We start from the raw sequence: 20,632 nt of genomic DNA, 5'->3' as shown, positions 1-20,632 counted from the left end.
TTCAGAAGAGTCACGTGAAAGTGAAAGTATACATTTGATGCTTTGGAATTAAACAATACTTCACAAATATAGACGTATCGTGTCCTACTTGCCCGGCATAAGGAATGGTAAAAGACATGATGTTAACAATTCACATTCTCTTACGTCACACATAGATGATGCTTCTGGCTGAGCACTCTACTCGGGGACTGAAATTAAGTTGTTGTTTTTTCCAAGCGTGCCTCGTGGGCACCGTTATGATAATGTAAGTGTACCATTTCATTTCCAGGTGTGCCATAAATTCATGGTCTATTAAACTGAACTTCAAATCATTATGTGACTTAAAGTGAATGTAAAAGTTGTAATATTCACTAATAAATCATGAGTAATAAAACAATTGTTGGTATGTATTTTTGTTTGTTTACTGACCTCTTACTTCGAAAAGTGATTGATCATTAGCTGGCTGCCTGACGTGTATATTTATCATTAGTCATTGTTCAAAATATCACGTTAAACCATGAAAAGCCAATATGGTGAAAACATACTTTAATGCACTTTCGAAAACATCAAATGTGCCACAAAGGTACGCTGGTAAGAATTTAACTGTGCCATTTCAATTTTAGATGTGCCGTCAGTGTGTTGGCATTAATAATTTCGATCCCTGCTATTATCATACTATCCCAAAGAATAGACGCAGGATAGAGGCGATGAGTATTGTTAAAGAATTATCAAGTATCCTACGTCTTTAATCAATCGTCAAAATACGTAAGATGATAAGATGATTTTACATAATTGCACAAGTAAAAAAGCCATGTTTTTTACCTGGAAATGTTGATTTTGATGAGATTTCTTACAAGGATTAGAAAGGCATCGCCACAACGCAACAGGAATCACCTTGAAATTGAAATTGTGCACCAAAGGCATTCACCGTCTGGCAAAGAAAATCAAGATTACTTTTAGAAATTGGAATTCGTTTTGAAGGAATGTCAACGTCAAATCGCTACGTCACTTCTTGACAGTGCGTCACTTCTCGCCATTGAAAGAATGCATGCTGGAGATTACCAATCTTCTGTTGTCATGCGTTTGAATGTTAGTCTGAGCAAGATGTCATGGCTTGCAAGCAAATACCTACAACAAATGACCGTCCTGTACAGACAGATCAAGAGTTACCACTCACCTCAAGATCGTTACATCCGACGATCGTACCGCAACGGGTAAGAGAGCACAGCAGCCAGAGGATATCTGGTCAAACAGTACGGAACAGGTTGAAAGAGACTGGAAACACGACGTCGGGGTCGTGCTACGTCGTGACTATCGCACTCAACGTTTCCGTTATCTAATAGTGTCCACTTGGTTGCATAGACATTTCTTTCTTGAAAATACAACAGGTTTCTTGTCTATGCGTTTCTTTTTGGATAGTGCCCCGCTTACAAGCGAGTAACATTTCTATGAACCCTGCCGGGAATGTCGAACTCATTTGGTACATCATGGTAGCAATTCCTTATCCCGAATAACATTAAATCAGGTATGGCGTGCGGAAATTACCGATGTTTTGCGTTTGCAAATCGATGGAAGGTGATTACTCTAGATCTGTTTGAAATATGAATCGATAACTACAAAAAAGATTTGTACCCGTGCGGGCACAGGGAACATAAACAATCATCGAAGGTACGTTAACCCATGCCCCCCTCCTAACTAGTGAACAACTTGCATTGTTTTACCTCAAACATAAATTCTTTTTCTGATTGGCTAAGCGCTGTTTTATTTGTTTCACTTACAGGCGACGTGCATTTCAATGTACACCGCTGCCACTGGGAACTCATTCGATACTTCGTGGTAACCTCTTTATTCCGAATAACATTGAATCACGCATGGTGCGCGTAAATTATGCAACTCTATGTAAGGTAGATAACTCTACATATTTTGCTTGCGTTGTGGGATAGCCAGGATGGAAACGGCATGTTATAAATATTCTCATTATTATTAATACAACTGTGTAACATTTCAGTATACGATAACCTATACCAACCACCGAATTTATCCTGTCCCGTAATGCTAAGCGATATACAAGCAATCTATTTGACTATTACCATATTTTACGGATAACTTCTTCATGGTTGATGATATGCATTAGTGAAACACAGCTAATCACGCTTGGAACCAAAACAGTCCACAAAAACAGCACTCACCAGATGAAACGGAACATGCAAACACCATGGAGTTTCAAACAGAAATTTTAACACATCTTGTAATATTACCCTACTGGTTATAATCATGTACTGTGCGTCTTCTACTACAGCATGTTATAGCGGTACCGTACTTGCATTAAACTCTTCCAAAAAGTAGGAGATTTTCATATTTTATTTTATTTATTTATTTATTTTATTTTTTTTATATTTTCGATAAAGAATATTTAGGACATTTATCGGAGTCAGTCAATGTTGATATGATGTTATTGAATGTTTTCAGAGTGCATCGACGTTTGCACTTCCTTACAACCATAGTTGTTTGGAATGTAGTCGCTTTTGAAAAATGATTGGTGTATGGCACGTAAACATGTGTTATGCATGATGAGTGTCAAAATTAATGTTCTATGTGATTTATCGACCTTCTTGAATTCTTGAAAAAACGTCAACATCAAGAAGGGGACCCCATGCACGTGCGTTAGGCTTTTGCGTTGTGCACGTGCATGTCATGCGTTCTGTTTTGTGGTGGTAATAGAGGGTGGTTCGTTCATACGATGACTGCCCTTGAAATGTTAGTTAACGTTTACACTTCCTATCCAAACTGAAAGTTCATAATCCTCTATTTTCTTATTTTTTCAAAGAATATATTACTTCTTGTACGAGGGCTGGTCAAAACGCTCTAGGCCTACAGAACTTCTAGTATGCTTCAAGGCCCTGTTGCTTTCGAACTAGTTGATCTATTTGAGTAAAATAACTGGAAATGCTGATGAAGAACACGTCCAACAACACTCCTAAGATTAGATGGTGTCACCAGTACCCTTATTCTTGAAGCGTTCGTAGCCCTAAGAATTCTTAACTTTGATCGTAGCCAATGGGCTTAAGAAGTTGGCAGCGCTACGAACGTTTCGAGAATAGCTAGCCAGTCTAGAAGTTATGCAGCCTAGGACCTTTTGACCAGCCCTCGTAATAGGCGTGTTACGGGCATTATTCGTTTGCCCTCCATGCACACCAGCTAGCTCAGCTTCACATGCATAATTTCTGATATTCGTTTTCGATGTATGAAGCACGATATGCATGATGTATGTGGTCTCACATTCGGCGACTGTTTACGTTCCATATATGGCAAGTGTTCTGTGTTTGGAGCTGTTCACCTCCAAGTTTCAGTTGTCGATTTCAGGGAAGTCGTAAGGGAAAATAAGTATCTTACTGCACCATTAGGAAGCTGAATATATAGAAAGACCACAAATATTGAGAAATTTAGGAATATGTTGAACTGGGTGTTTTGTATAAACAACCTTGACCAGCTATCAAGAGTTTGGTTTCATTCAAGAGAGTTAACTCCGTTCATCCCTTTTCATTAGTTTGTGAAGAGGCAATTAGAACTGAGCTGCATGCAATGGGTTGGCAGAAACGTCGAGGAAGTCCATCACCGATCATGAAACCTGAACAAAAGGAGTGCTTTTTGAACTGATGCTTACAGCATGGAAATTTTAACTGGGACAATGCGATTTTCTCAGATGAAAGTTCTGTGTCCCTGTTTCCTAATGCAATGAAATTCTGGACCAAATAAACTGAAAAACAGTCCGAAATGTAACGTGCGGGATGGCATATCTGTGTTCGGGGCAACGCCCCCGGGGTATTTGAGGGGAATAAGAACAGTGATCTGTACACATATTCTCGAGGTACATTTACTTTCATCTTCTCATGTGTTGTATGGAATTTATCGGCTTTTCCAGCGTGCCAACGACCCAAAAGATCGTTCAAAGCATTCACCGGCCTGCTTTTGGAACAAAAATATGGCATTATTAGATTGACCAAGCTATAGCCCTGACCTAAATCCAATAGAAAATGTTTGGGGACCTATGAAGAAAAGTGTCAAAAATAAAACTCTGACAAATATTGCTGAAATTAAAAAACAAGTGGCCCGATATTGAGACAGCACGGACCACGACATTCTAACTTCTTTGATTAGTAGTATGCCCAGTCGCATTGAAGCCTGTATTGTGGCCCAAGGTGACGTGACAAAATACTAATTGTTCACCTGTTTTTGAATCTGGAGTTCTGCTAATATTCACATTTATTACGTGTGCAATGAGTAACAAAGTATGAAATTCACAATCTGTCAATTCGCAGTAATTTCTGGTCGTACGATAATACAGACCAAAATATTGTCGAAAATGTGTTACATTGTGCCTTTAAGACATAGTATGATTTATACCATCACGAGACTTGTACACATGTACAAGATTCGCGATAGTCGGTATAGGGCCTACCATGCAGCGGGCTTTCTGTAAAACCTCAAGGCAAGGTACCACAGGAGCCTCACAATAAACATTACACATACAAGCACTGACACATACGCCCACACGGGCCAGTCGATCTTGTTCATCTTCAGTATGGCTTCCGCCGGAAACTGGGTTGAAGTTGTGTTAGAAGCGAGATCCACGACTCCACACATCGTTACCAGACTTCCAGTCTCTGAACACCTAACAACGATAGGAGAAAGTGGCTTTGGATAAATTCATTAAATGTTGAATATCATTCTGGCCCCCTACAGTTACAGATACAGTCAAACAATTACATTTCCATTGCTTTAAGAGTGTGTTTAGTAGGTCTGGTACAGGTAACTCGGATACCCGGGACGGGCAGGAAATGAATTGGACCCGGTTACCAGTCTCAATATCAGGACCTGTTGTGATCGCGTGACTATCAAACAGTGCCATATATTATTATTCCATGTTTGAATGGTTGCAATGTCTTTGGAAATTTTAGCCACCGAGCTGAAGAACATATCGCTATTTCTTTCAAATTTGATGTCAGGAAATAACATAACGGGTACCCGTAAGATAGAGTAATAGGGATTGGGGTAACCGGGTGGAAATTTTTGACCTCCCCCAGCCTTAGTTTAGCTTTGGCTTCAAGTATGAAACCCTGAAATCCTGAAATACAGCCTGGGCATATGTCCTCTACTACCACACGTAAAATGGACATTGAAAGTATATTGCAGTTACATACTGGTTATAGTGACCCAGAGTCGACCAGTCCTTGTTCCATCCGCCAGGCGTTAGGCAGCGTAATAACATGTACCATTGCAACGTTTTTTTAGCGACTTTGGGTTGGGCCCAGCGACCTTCTGCACTCTTGGCAGACACTAGACCACGGAGACTGTCCTGACTCAAGGCACTTCTCTTGTCCCAATCCGTCACCTTCCAGAGTGCAGAGGCGTTGGGTTAGCCTAGTGGCTCAAGCGTTGGCTCGTCACGCCGAAGACCTGGGTTCGATCCCCACATGGGTGCAACGTGTGACGGCCATTTCTGGTGTCCCGTTATATTGCTGGGATACTGCTAAAAGCGGCGTAAAATTACATTCACTGACCCACTCATTGAACGATGACATGCAATCAGGACAAACTGAGTTTGCCTTTTCGTCGCTTTTAGCAATATTCCAGCACCAGAAATACGCGTCACATATCGTACCCTCGTGGGGATTCGAAACGGGTCCTCGGTGTGACGAGTGAACACTTTAACCACTGGGCTACCTCATCGTCCCATCATTCAATGGAGAATGGGTCATTCTCATAAATGTCAGAAAAAATTGGCCCTTTCTGTTACAGGTCATTGGCTAACTCCCTCTGCAAGCAGCTTGTGTTCTGCTGTCTATTTTGTTGACAGTTACGTAGACAGATTCTTTTTTACAAATGCATATAATCGGTGATTTACAATGCGATTGGGTTGTCTGACAAAACATCCACTTGCAAAGTTTGAGATCGATTGGATCATTGGATGAAGAGTTATTTAAAAGAAAAAACGGTATAAAAGTAGACCCGCGGTAGTTTGGCTTTGGTTCGGTATACCGTAATGCAATCCAAGCATTCGGTATTCTGTTTTCGTACAGTCATTTTACTCTTTTAAAAACTTTTAAAGAAAGCGAGTCGTTTTGAAATTATTCTCATTCAATCAGTCTTTTCAGTTTTTTCCCCTCTCTCTGTTCAAACATGACCGCTTCCGTGGTGTAGAGGCTAGAGCGTCCGTCCGGAGAATGGAAGGTTGCGGGTTCGATACCAGGTCGTGTCATATCAAAAGACATTAAAATGTGGTACGTGTTAGTCCCTGCTTTGTACTTAGTGTTAAAGGGTAGAGCACTACATAACCAGCTTAAGTCTGGGCTAGTGCAATCACACACACACACACACACACACACACACACACACACACACACAAACGTCGTAATATGAGCAAAATATTCTTAAGTACAACGTTAAACCCTGTTTCATCTCACCTTCATCCAAATACACACACACCTCAAAATATAACAGATCATGAATAACCGATGGGTATGTGTTTATAAATTCCCTACAAAAAATAATTCCATTAATGTTTTTATTAAACTTTTTACATACAGTACAAGACTCAATCTTTTCAATATTACTGCTTAAGACTGTTATTCTTGAAACTTTTAAATGTCAGTTTTTGATATGAGTAATATTTCAAGAACTTACTTTATAGGTTGAGCGTCTGAGAACTCGAGAGCGATGAAGGACTGCAGGCCATAGTAGAAGAAGGAGGCATATTTTCCCCACTGCAGCCACGAAGGGGGAGTGTTGAACGCACCGCCTGACACAGAGAGAACCACAATACCTCACCACTCTCAACTCAGCATCCTTGTCCAGGGAGCGTTCTACTTCCGCGCATTGTCATTAGACTGGCTTAGATTTAAGTAGATGTTGTAGTAACGTGCTTAATATGAGCGCTAATGCCACACCACATGGCCATGCCCAAAGCGCTTCCCGAGCATAGTAAGACTATGTACAAGGATGGAGATATTGACAGATATTATTGAGTTAGCTATGTAAATTTTCAGTATTATTAGTGGTAGTAACATCGGAAAAGGTGTATCTTGAGGCGTGCTTGGAAAGACGATGACCACACACTCAGCAGGAGGGGATTCCAAAGAGTGTCTATTGTTTTAGCTGGTTTTAGCAATATTTCAACAATATCACGGTGATGGACGCCAGAAATGGGTGTCACACATTCTACGCATGAGGGGAATCGAACCCGGGTCTTCCCCGTGATGATCGAACGCTTTATCCACTAGTCTACCCCACTAAAGGTGGCGTAAAGCCATACACCCTCACACACTCACTCCTGCAATGCTCAGAAACAGGTGTGCGGGTGTGCATGTGTGCGTGTGCGTGTGCGTGTGCGTGTGCGTGTGCGTGTGCGTGTGCGCGTGCGCGTGCGCGTGCGCGTGTGCGTGTGCGTATGTACCGATCAGCATCATGGACAGCAACCCAAGGGACATCACGGAGACGGTCCACGGCGGGTTTAACATCGTGCCAAGGAACAGACCGATACTCTGCAAATTGCAAGTTGAGAAACGTACAAATACTATACAGTTGTGAATGGCATATGTTAAAGAGTGGTTGTGTGAATCTACTTTTACGCCCCACTCAGCAATATTCCAACTATATGAGTGGTTGAGTGTGGTTATGGATGTCAGCAATTGCATCAGGTGATGAAGGAGTAGGAATGTACACGCGATGCAGAAGTTGACGTCCATCTATACACACTGCATCCATAAACACTGTAAATGAGGGGCGGTGGGTAGCCTAGCAGCTAAAGCTTTCGTTACGGCGAAGACCCGGTACCCACATGGGTACAATGTGTGAAGGTGTAAAACAATACTCACTCAATCACTCACTCGCTCACTTCTGAATGCCGAATGTTATTAGGGATGCGAATGGGTTTTACGCCGCTTTCAGCAATATTCCAGCCAGGAACACCAAAAATGAGCTTCACACATTGTACCCATGTGCGGAATCGAACATGGTTCTTCAGTGTGACGAGCGAACGATTGAACAACTAGGCTAACCCACCACTAAGATTCTAAACGTGTTGTAGTCTAATGGTCATGAAAAGTGCTATAGGACCTGTAGCTTTTGAGTGGATCAACAACACTGGGTTTGGATAATCTTAAGCTGAATGAGTTTAACCACTGTTTATTGTTCACCGCTGAACTTAGCACTATTCCAGTGATATGGCGGTTGTCTGTAAATAATCGAGTCTGGACCAGAAAATCCGGTGTTCATCAACACGAACGTTGATCGACTCAACTAGGATATGATGACATATGTAAACCAAGTCAACGTGCCGGACCACCCGTTCTCGTTAGTCGCCTCTTACGACAGGCACGGTTAACTTCACGGGTCGTATTTTATGAGAGTTTGATTGCTGAAGTGTATACAAAGTGGTTACCTGTGCTGCATAGACATCTGCCACGACGACGCCGACAGATTTGACGAAGGCGGTGGCGCTGTTCAGGTTGGCGACCCAGTACATGACGGCCATGTACACACAAGGCTGGACTATTGCAAGGGGGAACTCGCTCATACTCTTGGCCAGACAGTAGGCGCTCACTCTGTACAAACCATGCACTCTCTCCCTCGTCACCACCTTTAGCTCCTTGGGGACTTGGATACAACAGAGGATTATTGGTTGGGCTATTGACTCCGCTTCTAGCAATATTTTAGGAACATCACATCAGAAATGGTCCTCACACGTTTTCTCCACGTGGGGAAACGAACCTGGGTCTTAGGCGTGATGAGAAAACGCTTTAACCATTTGGCTACCCCAGTATCCTGTTCCCTGTTTTGGGTTGGGTTTTTGTTTGTTTGTTTGTTTGTTTGTTTCGTTTTGTTGTTTTCTTTCTTTTTTCCATTTGGGTTGGTTTGTTTGGGTTTTTTGTTTTCTTTCGTTTGTTTGCTTTTTTCATGTTTAATGCATTTTGGTAAACCCACGAACATCGTAACAGTACTGGTAAACACAGCACCTTACATACTCACAGGTAAACAAAGCATCATACATACTCACAGGTAAACAAAGCATCTTACATACTCACAGGTAAACAAAGCATCTTACATACTCACAGGTAAACACAGCACTTTACATACTCACAGGTAAACACAGAATCTTACATATTCACAGGTAAACACAACACCTCACATACGCACAGGAAAACACAACACCTCACATACTCACAGGTAAACACAGCACCTTACATATTCACAGGTAAACACAGCACCTTACATATTCACAGGTAAACACATCACCTCACATACTCAGGGGTAAAAACAGCACCTCACATACTCACAGGTAAACACAGCACCTCAAACACTCACAGGTAAACACAGCACCTCACATACTCACAGGTAAACACAACACCTCACATACTCACAGGTAAACACAGCACTTTACATACTCACAGGTAAACACAGCACCTCACATACTCACAGGTAAACAAAGCACCTCACATACTCACAGGTAAACACAGCACCTCACATACTCACAGGTAAACACAGCACCTTACATACTCACAGGTAAACACAGCACCTCACATACTCACAGGTAAACACAGCACCTCACATACTCACAGGTAAACACAACAACTCACATACTCACAGGTAAACACAGCACCTCACATACTCACAGGTAAACACAACACCTCACATACTCACAGGTAAACAAAGCATCTTACATACTCACAGGTAAACAAAGCATCTTACATATTCACAGGTAAACACAGAACCTTACATATTCACAGGTAAACACAGCACCTTACATACTCACAGGTAAACACAGCACCTCAAATACTCACAGGTAAACACAGCACCTCACATACTCACAGGTAAACACAGCACCTCACATACTCACAGGTAAACACAACACCTCACATACTCACAGGTAAACAAAGCATCTTACATACTCACAGGTAAACAAAGCATCTTACATATTCACAGGTAAACACAGCACCTTACATATTCACAGGTAAACACAGCACCTTACATACTCACAGGTAAACAGCACCTCACATACTCACAGGTAAACACAGCACCTTACATATTCACAGGTAAACACAGCACCTCACATACTCACAGGTAAACACAGCACCTCACATACTCACAGGTAAACAAAGCATCTTACATATTCACAGGTAAACACAGCACCATACATATTCACAGGTAAACACAGCACCTCACATACTCACAGGTAAACACAGCACCTCACATACTCACAGGTAAACACAGCACCTTACATATTCACAGGTAAACACAGCACCTTACATACTCACAGGTAAACACAGCACCCCACATACTCACAGGTAAACACAGCACCTTACATATTCACAGGTAAACACAGCACCATACATATTCACAGGTAAACACAGCACCTCACATACTCACAGGTAAACACAGCACCTCACATACTCACAGGTAAACAAAGCATCTTACATATTCACAGGTAAACACAGCACCATACATATTCACAGGTAAACACAGCACCTCACATACTCACAGGTAAACACAGCACCTCACATACTCACAGGTAAACAAAGCACCTCACATACTCACAGGTAAACACAGCACTTTACATACTCACAGGTAAACACAGCACCTCACATACTCACAGGTAAACACAGCACTTTACATACTCACAGGTAAACACAGCACCTCACATACTCACAGGTAAACACAGCACCTCACATACTCACAGGTAAACACAGCACTTTACATACTTACAGGTAAACACAGCACCTCACATACTCACAGGTAAACACAGCACTTTACATACTCACAGGTAAACACAGCACTTTACATACTCACAGGTAAACACAGCACCTCACATACTCACAGGTAAACACAACACCTCACATACTCACAGGTAAACACATCACCTTACATATTCACAGGTAAACACAGCACCTTACATATTCACAGGTAAACACAGCACCTCACATACTCACAGGTAAACACAGCACCTCACATACTCACAGGTAAACACAGCACCTCAAATAGTCACAGGTAAAACCCACCTCACATACTCACAGGTAAACACAACACCTCACATACTCACAGGTATACACAGCACTTTACATACTCACAGGTAAACACAGCACCTCACATACTCACAGGTAACCAAAGCACCTCACATACTCACAGGTAAACACAGCACCTCACATACTCACAGGTAAACACAGCACCTCACATACTCACAGGTAAACACAGCACTTTACATACTCACAGGTAAACACAGCACCTCACATACTCACAGGTAAACACAGCACCTCACATACTCACAGGTAAACACAACACCTCACATACTCACAGGTAAACAAAGCATCTTACATATTCACAGGTAAACACAGCACCATACATATTCACAGGTAAACATAGCACCTTACATATTCACAGGTAAACACAGCACCTTACATACTCACAGGTAAACAGCACCTCACATACTCACAGGTAAACACAGCACCTTACATATTCACAGGTAAACACAGCACCTCACATACTCACAGGTAAACACAGCACCTCACATACTCACAGGTAAACACAACACCTCACATACTCACAGGTAAACAAAGCATCTTACATACTCACAGGTAAACACAGCACCTTACATATTCACAGGTAAACACAGCACCTTACATATTCACAGGTAAACACAGCACCTTACATACTCACAGGTAAACAGCACCTCACATACTCACAGGTAAACACAGCACCTTACATATTCACAGGTAAACACAGCACCTCACATACTCACAGGTAAACACAGCACCTCACATACTCACAGGTAAACAAAGCATCTTACATATTCACAGGTAAACACAGCACCATACATATTCACAGGTAAACACAGCACCTCATATACTCACAGGTAAACACAGCACCTCACATACTCACAGGTAAACACAGCACCTTACATATTCACAGGTAAACACAGCACCTTACATACTCACAGGTAAACACAGCACCCCACATACTCACAGGTAAACACAGCACCTTACATATTCACAGGTAAACACAGCACCTTACATATTCACGGGTAAACACAGCACCTCACATACTCACAGGTAAACACAGCACCTCACATACTCACAGGTAAACAAAGCATCTTACATATTCACAGGTAAACACAGCACCATACATATTCACAGGTAAACAAAGCACCTCACATACTCACAGGTAAACACAGCACCTCACATACTCACAGGTAAACAAAGCACCTCACATACTCACAGGTAAACACAGCACTTTACATACTCACAGGTAAACAAAGCACCTCACATACTCACAGGTAAACACAGCACTTTACATACTCACAGGTAAACACAGCACCTCACATACTCACAGGTAAACACAGCACCTCACATACTCACAGGTAAACACAGCACTTTACATACTTACAGGTAAACACAGCACCTCACATACTCACAGGTAAACACAGCACTTTACATACTCACAGGTAAACACAGCACTTTACATACTCACAGGTAAACACAGCACTTTACATACTCACAGGTAAACACAGCACCTCACATACTCACAGGTAAACACAACACCTCACATACTCACAGGTAAACACATCACCTTACATATTCACAGGTAAACACAGCACCTTACATATTCACAGGTAAACACAGCACCTCACATACTCACAGGTAAACACAGCACCTCACATACTCACAGGTAAACACAGCACCTCAAATAGTCACAGGTAAAACCCACCTCACATACTCACAGGTAAACACAGCACCTTACATATTCACAGGTAAACACAGCACTTTACATACTCACAGGTAAACACAGCACTTTACATACTCACAGGTAAACGCAGCACCTCACATACTCACAGGTAAACACAGCATCGAGGAGTGCAAAAAAGGCCCACTGGACGGTCGTGAAGAAAAACTGAAAACAGATAGTAAGAAAATTACTTCATACAGAAGCCCTAGCGGTTTTGCTGAAGTCAGACTCGCTGAGTTATTCAATCATAATGATGCTCATTATATTAGCCACATGATATGGTTTGTCGGGGCATTAAATCTTTATCATACCACCGTCGTAATATTGAAATGTATCTGAGGGCGACGTTAAACCACAAACAAACTGTACTTTACTGGTATTTAACAATAATGCGTAAATATATTCCATATAATATGTTCAGTCACCAGTCCCATTCTGTCCATGACCTTGCCCTCTGTCCTCTCTGGTCGCCACCATATAAGGACACACACGACCAGGATGTACGTGTTTTGGAGGATGCTGATTGGATTTAAAATCCGGCGCCGCGCATTCCGGAAGTTGCGTGACGTCAGCGTAGACAGTTGAATCAAAAATGACATCCGATCTGCCTGTGTCCAGTGTTGCTTTGCTTCTTCGGATGGTTTTGATTTTATCATGAGTGATACTGTATCTGAAAAAAATATATATAATTATCTGGTAAATAAATACGTGTTTTACAATCATTCAATAGAATTTGTAGATGATGCCCCGTATAAGGGAATAACTAGAGGTTAACAAAAATGAGCATCCGTAGATGTTCCATAATACATGTAGACACGGGGTTTTCAAGTAATGGGCGGCGCCTTAGGTCGCAGATCAGAGTTACCTCCCATGGCTATTCGAGAAACAATATTAGAAATTTAAACATTGCTAGCATGTACATGACATGCCTGCAGTGTCTTCCTACAATATTGGGTTTAAACTCCCGAATTACAACAGCTATTTCACACCTTCCTGCATGAAAATGACGCGCCGTTTCTGAATGCTCAAAGCAGCGAAAACCCTAACGTATCTCACGCACTCACTCAATAATCAATCACACCTCGAGTCACTCAATCAATCAATGACACCCCGAGTCACTTATACACTCAATCACAACCTGAGTCACGCAGTCAGTCAATCAATCAATCTCAACCCGAGTCACTCAGTCACATCCAGAGTCACCCAAGCACACTTCGAGTCACTCACTCAATCATACCCCAACTCACCCAATCACACCCCGACTCACTCACTCATTCACTCACTCACTCACTTACTCATTTATACCTTCATCAACCACTGCATCGTTATCCCAAGCGTGGAAGTTCTTCAAGCGAGTCCTGGCCTCTCCGACGGTTAGGTAAGGTTTGCGACAGTCCCAGCGGTTGTACGTTGCGTCGCCAGGCCGGTTCCTGTAAACGAGATGAGTCGACGTCAAGCGTTAACCACGACCTTGGGTTTGATAAGGTCAAATTGTCTTCCGCAACTATTTTCAAGCTGGTCCCTCCGGGCCATGGGTTGATGTACCCTCGAGTGGAAGGGCTCCCTCGCGACCAGTGAGGAATCCAACCAGGGTCTTGGCGTGACGAGCGAACGCTTTATCCCTAATACATACTGAGGATTATCTAACGTTAACATCATTAAGGCACACATTGGGAAACGTCCTTGACGCAACAGAATGAGTTTCTGAAGTCAGCAAAACATTGACATTGAAACAGCTTTTCGACTCCTGCTTCTCAACGGGTAGCACAATGGGTAAAGCGTTCTCTCCTCTCGGCGAAGATCCTGGTGACATTGTCATTAACTGTTCGCCCCTGTCTGGTACTCGCCATGAATTGGTACAAGAAGGACTGGTCGGTATAATGTTTCTGACTGGGATATTCATACTTAACTGCGGCATGGTGAGACAGCTTTATCAAACCAGCTTGGCTGGTACAAGCAGCCACATATACACGTATGCACGTCGTCATATGAGGGAAAATTCTTGCAACCTTAATCCCCATTTCACCTCACTTAAACCCATGCTCCCGTAGTTTCAGCACCGTGGTACATTTAAGACCTTAATACGTACCACGTTGGTCTTTTCTCCACATACAGCTGAAACGCCATGAAATACCCAGCATATTGTTCTTATCACCATTAACCCAACTCACCAACTCACTATATATACCGGTTTGCATGTCGATGCATGTACCAACTGGCTGATCAATGGGTTTGGAATGAGTGAGTGAGTTTAGTTTTACGCCCCACTCACCAATATTCCACCTATATGGCGGCTGTCTGTAAATAATCGAGTCTGGACCAGACCAGACAATCCATTGATCAACAACATGAGCATCGATCTGCGTAATTGGGAACCGATGGCATGTGTCAAACAAGTCCGCAAGCTTGACCACCCGATCCCGTTAGTCGCCTACTACGATAAGCATAGTCGCCTTTTATGGCAATCGATATGGTGTTATGGTACTTCCTATACTGTATGATTGTCCATCTAACAGGGACAACTTACCCCCATTGCCAACTTTCCTTCATCAATGCTTTGAGGTGACTGGTATCGTCATAATGGTCATCACTGGTAAGGAGCTCTACTGAAAGATAAGTAATGATGTGTCCAGTGTGAAAAATAGTTTCAAAATGTAGCTAGCCTGTCGAGCCAGCCGTGTCTGAAAGTTACTAGCCCACAAAATAATTCACTGGCCCGATATTTGAATGTGGAAGCTAAGCAAAGGATTGCGAAAATGGTTGAGAATAAGATCTTATCGATATGATAAGGATTTCATATTAAGCTGCTATTATGATGAGTGAACGAGTGAGTGAGTGGGGGAGTTTAGTTTCACGTCACTCTCAGCAATATTCCAGCTGTATGGAAGCGGTCTGTGAATAATCGAGTCGGGACCAGACAATCTAGTGACCATCCAGTGACCCGATCCCGTTGGTCGCCTCTTACGACAAGCATAGTAACACTGTGCCCTTGAGGGGAATCAAACCCGGGTCTTCTACATGACGAAAGAAGAAGTCTTGCATTTTTCAGGCGCGTAGCAAGATTTTTTCGGGGTTTTTTTTTTGTTTGTTTGTTTTTGGGGGTTTTTTTTGTTTTTGTTTTTTGCCGAGAGGCTTTCAAACTGTATATTTAGACAGTATTGAGGGTTTGTGCAAACCTTCATAGCAAAAATCATGTGTAAACACTAGGGGCTTTTTATTATGGTAGCTTTTTTAAAGATAACATATGTATTTTCTCTCTCTTTTCAAATGCACAATCACCTTAAATCATTAATGACATGGGTCTAGATTTTCGAAACGCTCTTAGAGCAGAGACAGTGCTAGCTAAAATTAATCGATGTATACGCATGGAATCTGACAGAAATTCGACCCTTGAAGATCCGGGTGAGAGTTGACTTTCAGCAGTTCATGCTTTGTCATAAGAGGCGACTAACGGGATCGGGTGGTCAGGCCAGCTGACTTGGTTGACACGTGTCATCGCGCCCCAGTTACGTAAATGGATGCTCACGTTGTTGGTCACTGGATTGTGTGATCCAGACTCGATTATTTACAGGCCGGAATGTAATATTGTGAGTTTGGCCTAATACTAAATTCATTCACGCACTCTCAATCGTGAAATATCATCCGTAAAAGATGGGTCGTTGATTATAATCTTTTACAACGTGATGAATATTTCCGGTGGTTTAGGGGACGGTGCAGCAGCACATGAAACATTCTCACTCACACATGAAGTCAGACATGTTTGTGTTGACTGGATGTGTAATGTTGGCTACGTGTAGTATCTCAGTCAACCTGGACGTCTCCCCAGAATACACCATCTGCAATCAGAGCATCATTATATTACTACACGATGTTTCACGTTATCATGTTCACACAGAGACCTTAGTCAAGCTCTACCTGACATTTCACAACTGAATGAGATCCGATCTTCACGCTTTGGAGCATGGACATGATTGGACAGACGTCATGTGCATCAAACGGATCATCCTCCACAGAACCTGGTCCAGTAGGAAGGTGCTTTACACGAGGAATGGCCTAAACTGTCCCTTCAGAGGATCAGGTAGCTGAGAGGGCGTATGGGGAGGATAAATTCAAATTTATTTATTTATTTATTTATTTATTTATTTATTTATTTATTTATTTATTTATTTATTTATTTATTTATTTATTTATTTATTTATTTATTTATTAAAATCGAGGATTCAAAGCATTTTGTCGGTCTTATTTAAGTCCAGGGATCGTACAGGTCGGAATATTCATGTTTTTTCTCGTGGTCGTCAGTTTTGTGTATTGTGTTGAAAACTTCTCAATGCAAAATGCAGGGGGTGCATATTAAAGTTCTTTGCTAATAGTTCTCGTGTGAAGTTCTCAGTTCATCATTATGACATCGTTGTACTGTAATCATATCAAAGAGATTAATACGGATTAAAGGTAGGTTGGCGAGGTGGAACATAGTTTGGAAGAAGACGGGTGACGAGGTTACACGTGTGGGAGGACGGGTAGGTGAGATGACGCATGGGTGGGAGAACGGGATGATGAGGTGGCTTGGGACACCAGAAATGGGCTTTTTTACACTGCACCCTTGAGGGGAATCAAACCCGGGTCTTCTACATGAATTTTAATCATTAAGCTATCCCTCTGTCCCAGGTCTTGCAATTTTCAGGCGCGTAGCAAACATTTTTCGTGGGTGGGACGAGGTGACACGTGGGTGGGAAGAAGGGCTGACGACGTGACACGTGCGTGGGATGACGAGGTGACACGTGGGTTGGAAGACGGGTTGACGAGGTGACACATGGGTGGGATGACGAGGTGACACGTGGGTGGGAAGGATGTTTGACAAGGTGACACGTGGGTGGGAAGGCTGTTTGATGAGGTGACACGTGGGTGGGAAGAAGGGTTGACAATGTGACACGTGGGTGGGAAGGATGTTTGACAAGGTGACACGTGGGTGGGAAGGCTGTTTGACAAGGTGACACGTGGGTGGGAAAAGGGCTGACGACGTGACACGTGGGTGGGAAGAAGGGTTGACGAGGTGACACATGGATGGGATGACGAGGTGACACGTGGGTGGGAAGGATGTTTGACAAGGTGACACGTGGGTGGGAGGATGGGTTGACGAGGTGACACGTGGATGGAAAAAAGGGTTGACGAGGTGACACATGGGTGAGGAGACGGGTTGGCGAGGTTAAACATGCTTTGTTCGAAGGAACCAATGGATATACAGGTTGTCCACGAAATTGCTACCAAGAACTAATGACTGGATATGATGTCTGATGGGCAAACAGACAAATGTTTCCAAATCCCATAAGACGATGACGTCTTACCTCGCCACCATGCAGAAAGATGACTTTAGAGCTCATCTGGTATATCGCACTGCTGACACTTTCGGGTGCTATGACAACTGTCTTGTCCAAGCTTTCTGCTAAATATTTCAGATTTCTCATAAGACGTAAAGATTCCGCAAAACTTAGGCCAGCAAAAGGCTCCTGAAACGTCAATATATTTTGAAAGTCGTAACAAAACTGAGGGTTCACGCTTTCAACATATACAAGTGTCATATTGTTCTTGAAGTTGGACGAACATGAATCCATGTCACATTTTATGGATACCAGCTTCTGCGTATGCTGTATACGACGATACAGAGCTAATCCCAGATGCTTCAGCATGTAAATCACCTGAAATAGCCCTCACACATCGTTTAAGAACATACAGAAGTACCTATCCAGAAAAACGTGTCGTGTATTCGAATTCCATGTTGCTACATGGGATAATATTCTAATACTGAAATAAAGTACTCATCAAGTATATGCAACAAAAGGTTTTTCGGACACACTTGAACACTTGATAAAATACCACATCTCATATAGTCAAACATTTACTTCATGCACAAAATATCAACGAATGTAAAAGCATACGATTGTCTTTGACATTTTTTTTGACAATGAGAATGGATATTGGGAAGAGGAACCGGATAATCTTGAGCTTACATCAACCAGAAGGACAGACGGGTCGGTCAACATCTCACACGCCAAGCTGAGGCGTCTTTTTACCATTGGCGATGTAAACTGCGCTTCTGTGGACAGAACAGTACTAAAGTTATATAAGAGAGGCGTTTTGCTTGTTGTTCTAAGACACGGGTTCCATTCCCCACATGGGTACAATGTGTGAAGCCCATTTTCTGGTGTACCTCGCCGTGATATTGCTGGAATATTGCTAAAAGCGGCGTAAAACTAAACTCACTCACGCAGTTGGAATACGATGGCATGTGTCATCCTAGTCAGCGAGTCTGACCATCCGATCACCTGTCACCTCTTACGGCAAGCACTCCTAAAGACTAATTCTAACCCGGAACTTCACGGGTCTATTTAGACGTGCATATGCACCTAATTGGGATTACCATATGCAGTTAATGAAGGAATATTCCTTGAAAGAAAACCATTCGTTCCATTCGACAGTTTCGTTACCATTTACCCAAGACAACGTATGGCCTCAATCCAAAGAACTCAATGACTTTGTCAGCTCTCTCGTCCCTTTCAGACAGCGTCATCAACGACGGTAAACGCAGGGACGCGTCATACTGAAAACATATACATCATTATTGCGACTGTTTTTCCTTTGTTAAGGAAACTCAAATGGTGGTTATACTACTGGCATCCATATGTGGCAATCCTGTATCATATGTGACCTGTTTTACGATTTCCTTTCTCTGTTCCAACCTACCTGCACATTCTCCTTAACTGTCAACAATGGAAGAAAGATGTCGTCTGCTCCAACTATGGCGACTTCCTGTTGTCTGCTTCCTAGTGGGTTTCCTCCGAGGTGGACTTGACCGGAAGTGGTGGGTACTCTGCCCCCCAAGGCATACACCAAGGATGTCTTTCCACAACCTGGTTTAAGAAAACTTTTTTTTTCAAAATTAAAATGTTTTGGTTGTCAGTCATAATTTTAATTCATGATCATGATGCATGGTTCCAATATTATTGGTACTGCAAAACAAACAATTAAAATGTTACGTTGATCTCATAAGAGCAGAGGAAGCCATTTTGTGATTTTGTGTTTATTATCTATAGATTTATAATTAACATAATACTATGCATTCGACCTCTAAAATAATCAGTAAATTTCTGATATCTTTGCCCAGGATAATCGTACAAGTCTTCCACGCGCAAGGGAACATCATCATAAACTCATTACATTGAGTGTTTGATGACGTTACATTGAGCAATACCTTCAGGACCAAGAACCGCCAATATCTCCCCTGGCTTCACACGTCCATTAACGTGTTTTAGTGGACGGTCTTCGCCTCTGTTGACAGAGAGTCCCCGGAACACCAGGTCTCTGTTATAAGGCTGATGTCGTGAGAACATGACGTCCCTATTCAATAACCCTCCTCAGTGTAAACGTCTTTCCTAAGCACGACATCCACCCCTTGCCATTCGATCTGTTGACTATGTGGAGGAAAATGTTAATGAGAGTCTGACATTCTCCAGTGGCACCCGGTACACCCGTAAAGTATTGTAGAAGACTTGGTAACGCTGAATTTTGTATGACTCTACGACGATAAAGTAAGATTGAACGGCCAGCAAAATCGTACAAATTTCTGCGTTACCAAGCCTTCTACAACTTTGTACACGCCATCTTTGGCGAAAGTTCACATTCACAAAACTGCTGTTTATAACAACATTTGAGATGAGAGTCATGCGCTTACCCCATATTCATACGAAAACAATTCTGGAATTTCCTTTACTCAGCAGCATTAATCTAGGCGTTTCTAGCAGCTTCTATATTACTTTTGTCTTTCTGTCAATATACCACACTACACTGTGGGGCAGCACTGCAATATACCGAATCTTAACAGAAA

At 42.3% G+C, this 20,632-nt stretch overlaps 1 protein-coding gene across 1 annotated transcript; it reads right to left on the bottom strand.

Moving 5' to 3' along the window:
* Positions 1–4,434: 4,434 nt before the first annotated feature.
* Positions 4,435–20,138, bottom strand: LOC137256367 (uncharacterized). Its single transcript, XM_067794198.1, has 14 exons — positions 20,000–20,138; positions 19,492–19,658; positions 19,243–19,348; positions 18,759–18,844; positions 18,096–18,257; positions 16,496–16,589; positions 15,281–15,359; positions 14,059–14,183; positions 13,179–13,417; positions 12,861–12,918; positions 8,420–8,634; positions 7,433–7,520; positions 6,664–6,778; positions 4,435–4,651 (listed from the first exon to the last, which is right to left on the bottom strand). The coding sequence occupies exons 1-14, from the start codon at positions 20,136–20,138 to the stop codon at positions 4,435–4,437; spliced, it is 1,890 nt and encodes a 629-aa protein (XP_067650299.1).
* Between the last annotated feature and the right edge of the window lie 494 nt (positions 20,139–20,632).

Source organism: Haliotis asinina, chromosome 11, assembly GCF_037392515.1.
Source record: "Haliotis asinina isolate JCU_RB_2024 chromosome 11, JCU_Hal_asi_v2, whole genome shotgun sequence".
In the NCBI taxonomy this organism is placed as follows: Eukaryota; Metazoa; Mollusca; class Gastropoda; order Lepetellida; family Haliotidae; genus Haliotis; species Haliotis asinina.
Note: the sequence above shows the minus strand (reverse complement) of the source record. Positions and strands in the feature narration are given on the sequence as shown.

Bases quoted from the DNA above. Each gene is read 5' to 3' on its own strand.
- LOC137256367 (XM_067794198.1), bottom strand. From the start codon at position 20,138: ATGTTCTCACGACATCAGCCTTATAACAGAGACCTGGTGTTCCGGGGA. The intron at 7,521-8,419 runs GTAACCACTTTG...TGCAATTTGCAG, and splicing joins CAGATGTCTATGCAGCACAG to AGTATCGGTCTGTTCCTTGG. The intron at 6,779-7,432 runs GTACATACGCAC...TCTCTGTGTCAG, and splicing joins GCTGTCCATGATGCTGATCG to GCGGTGCGTTCAACACTCCC.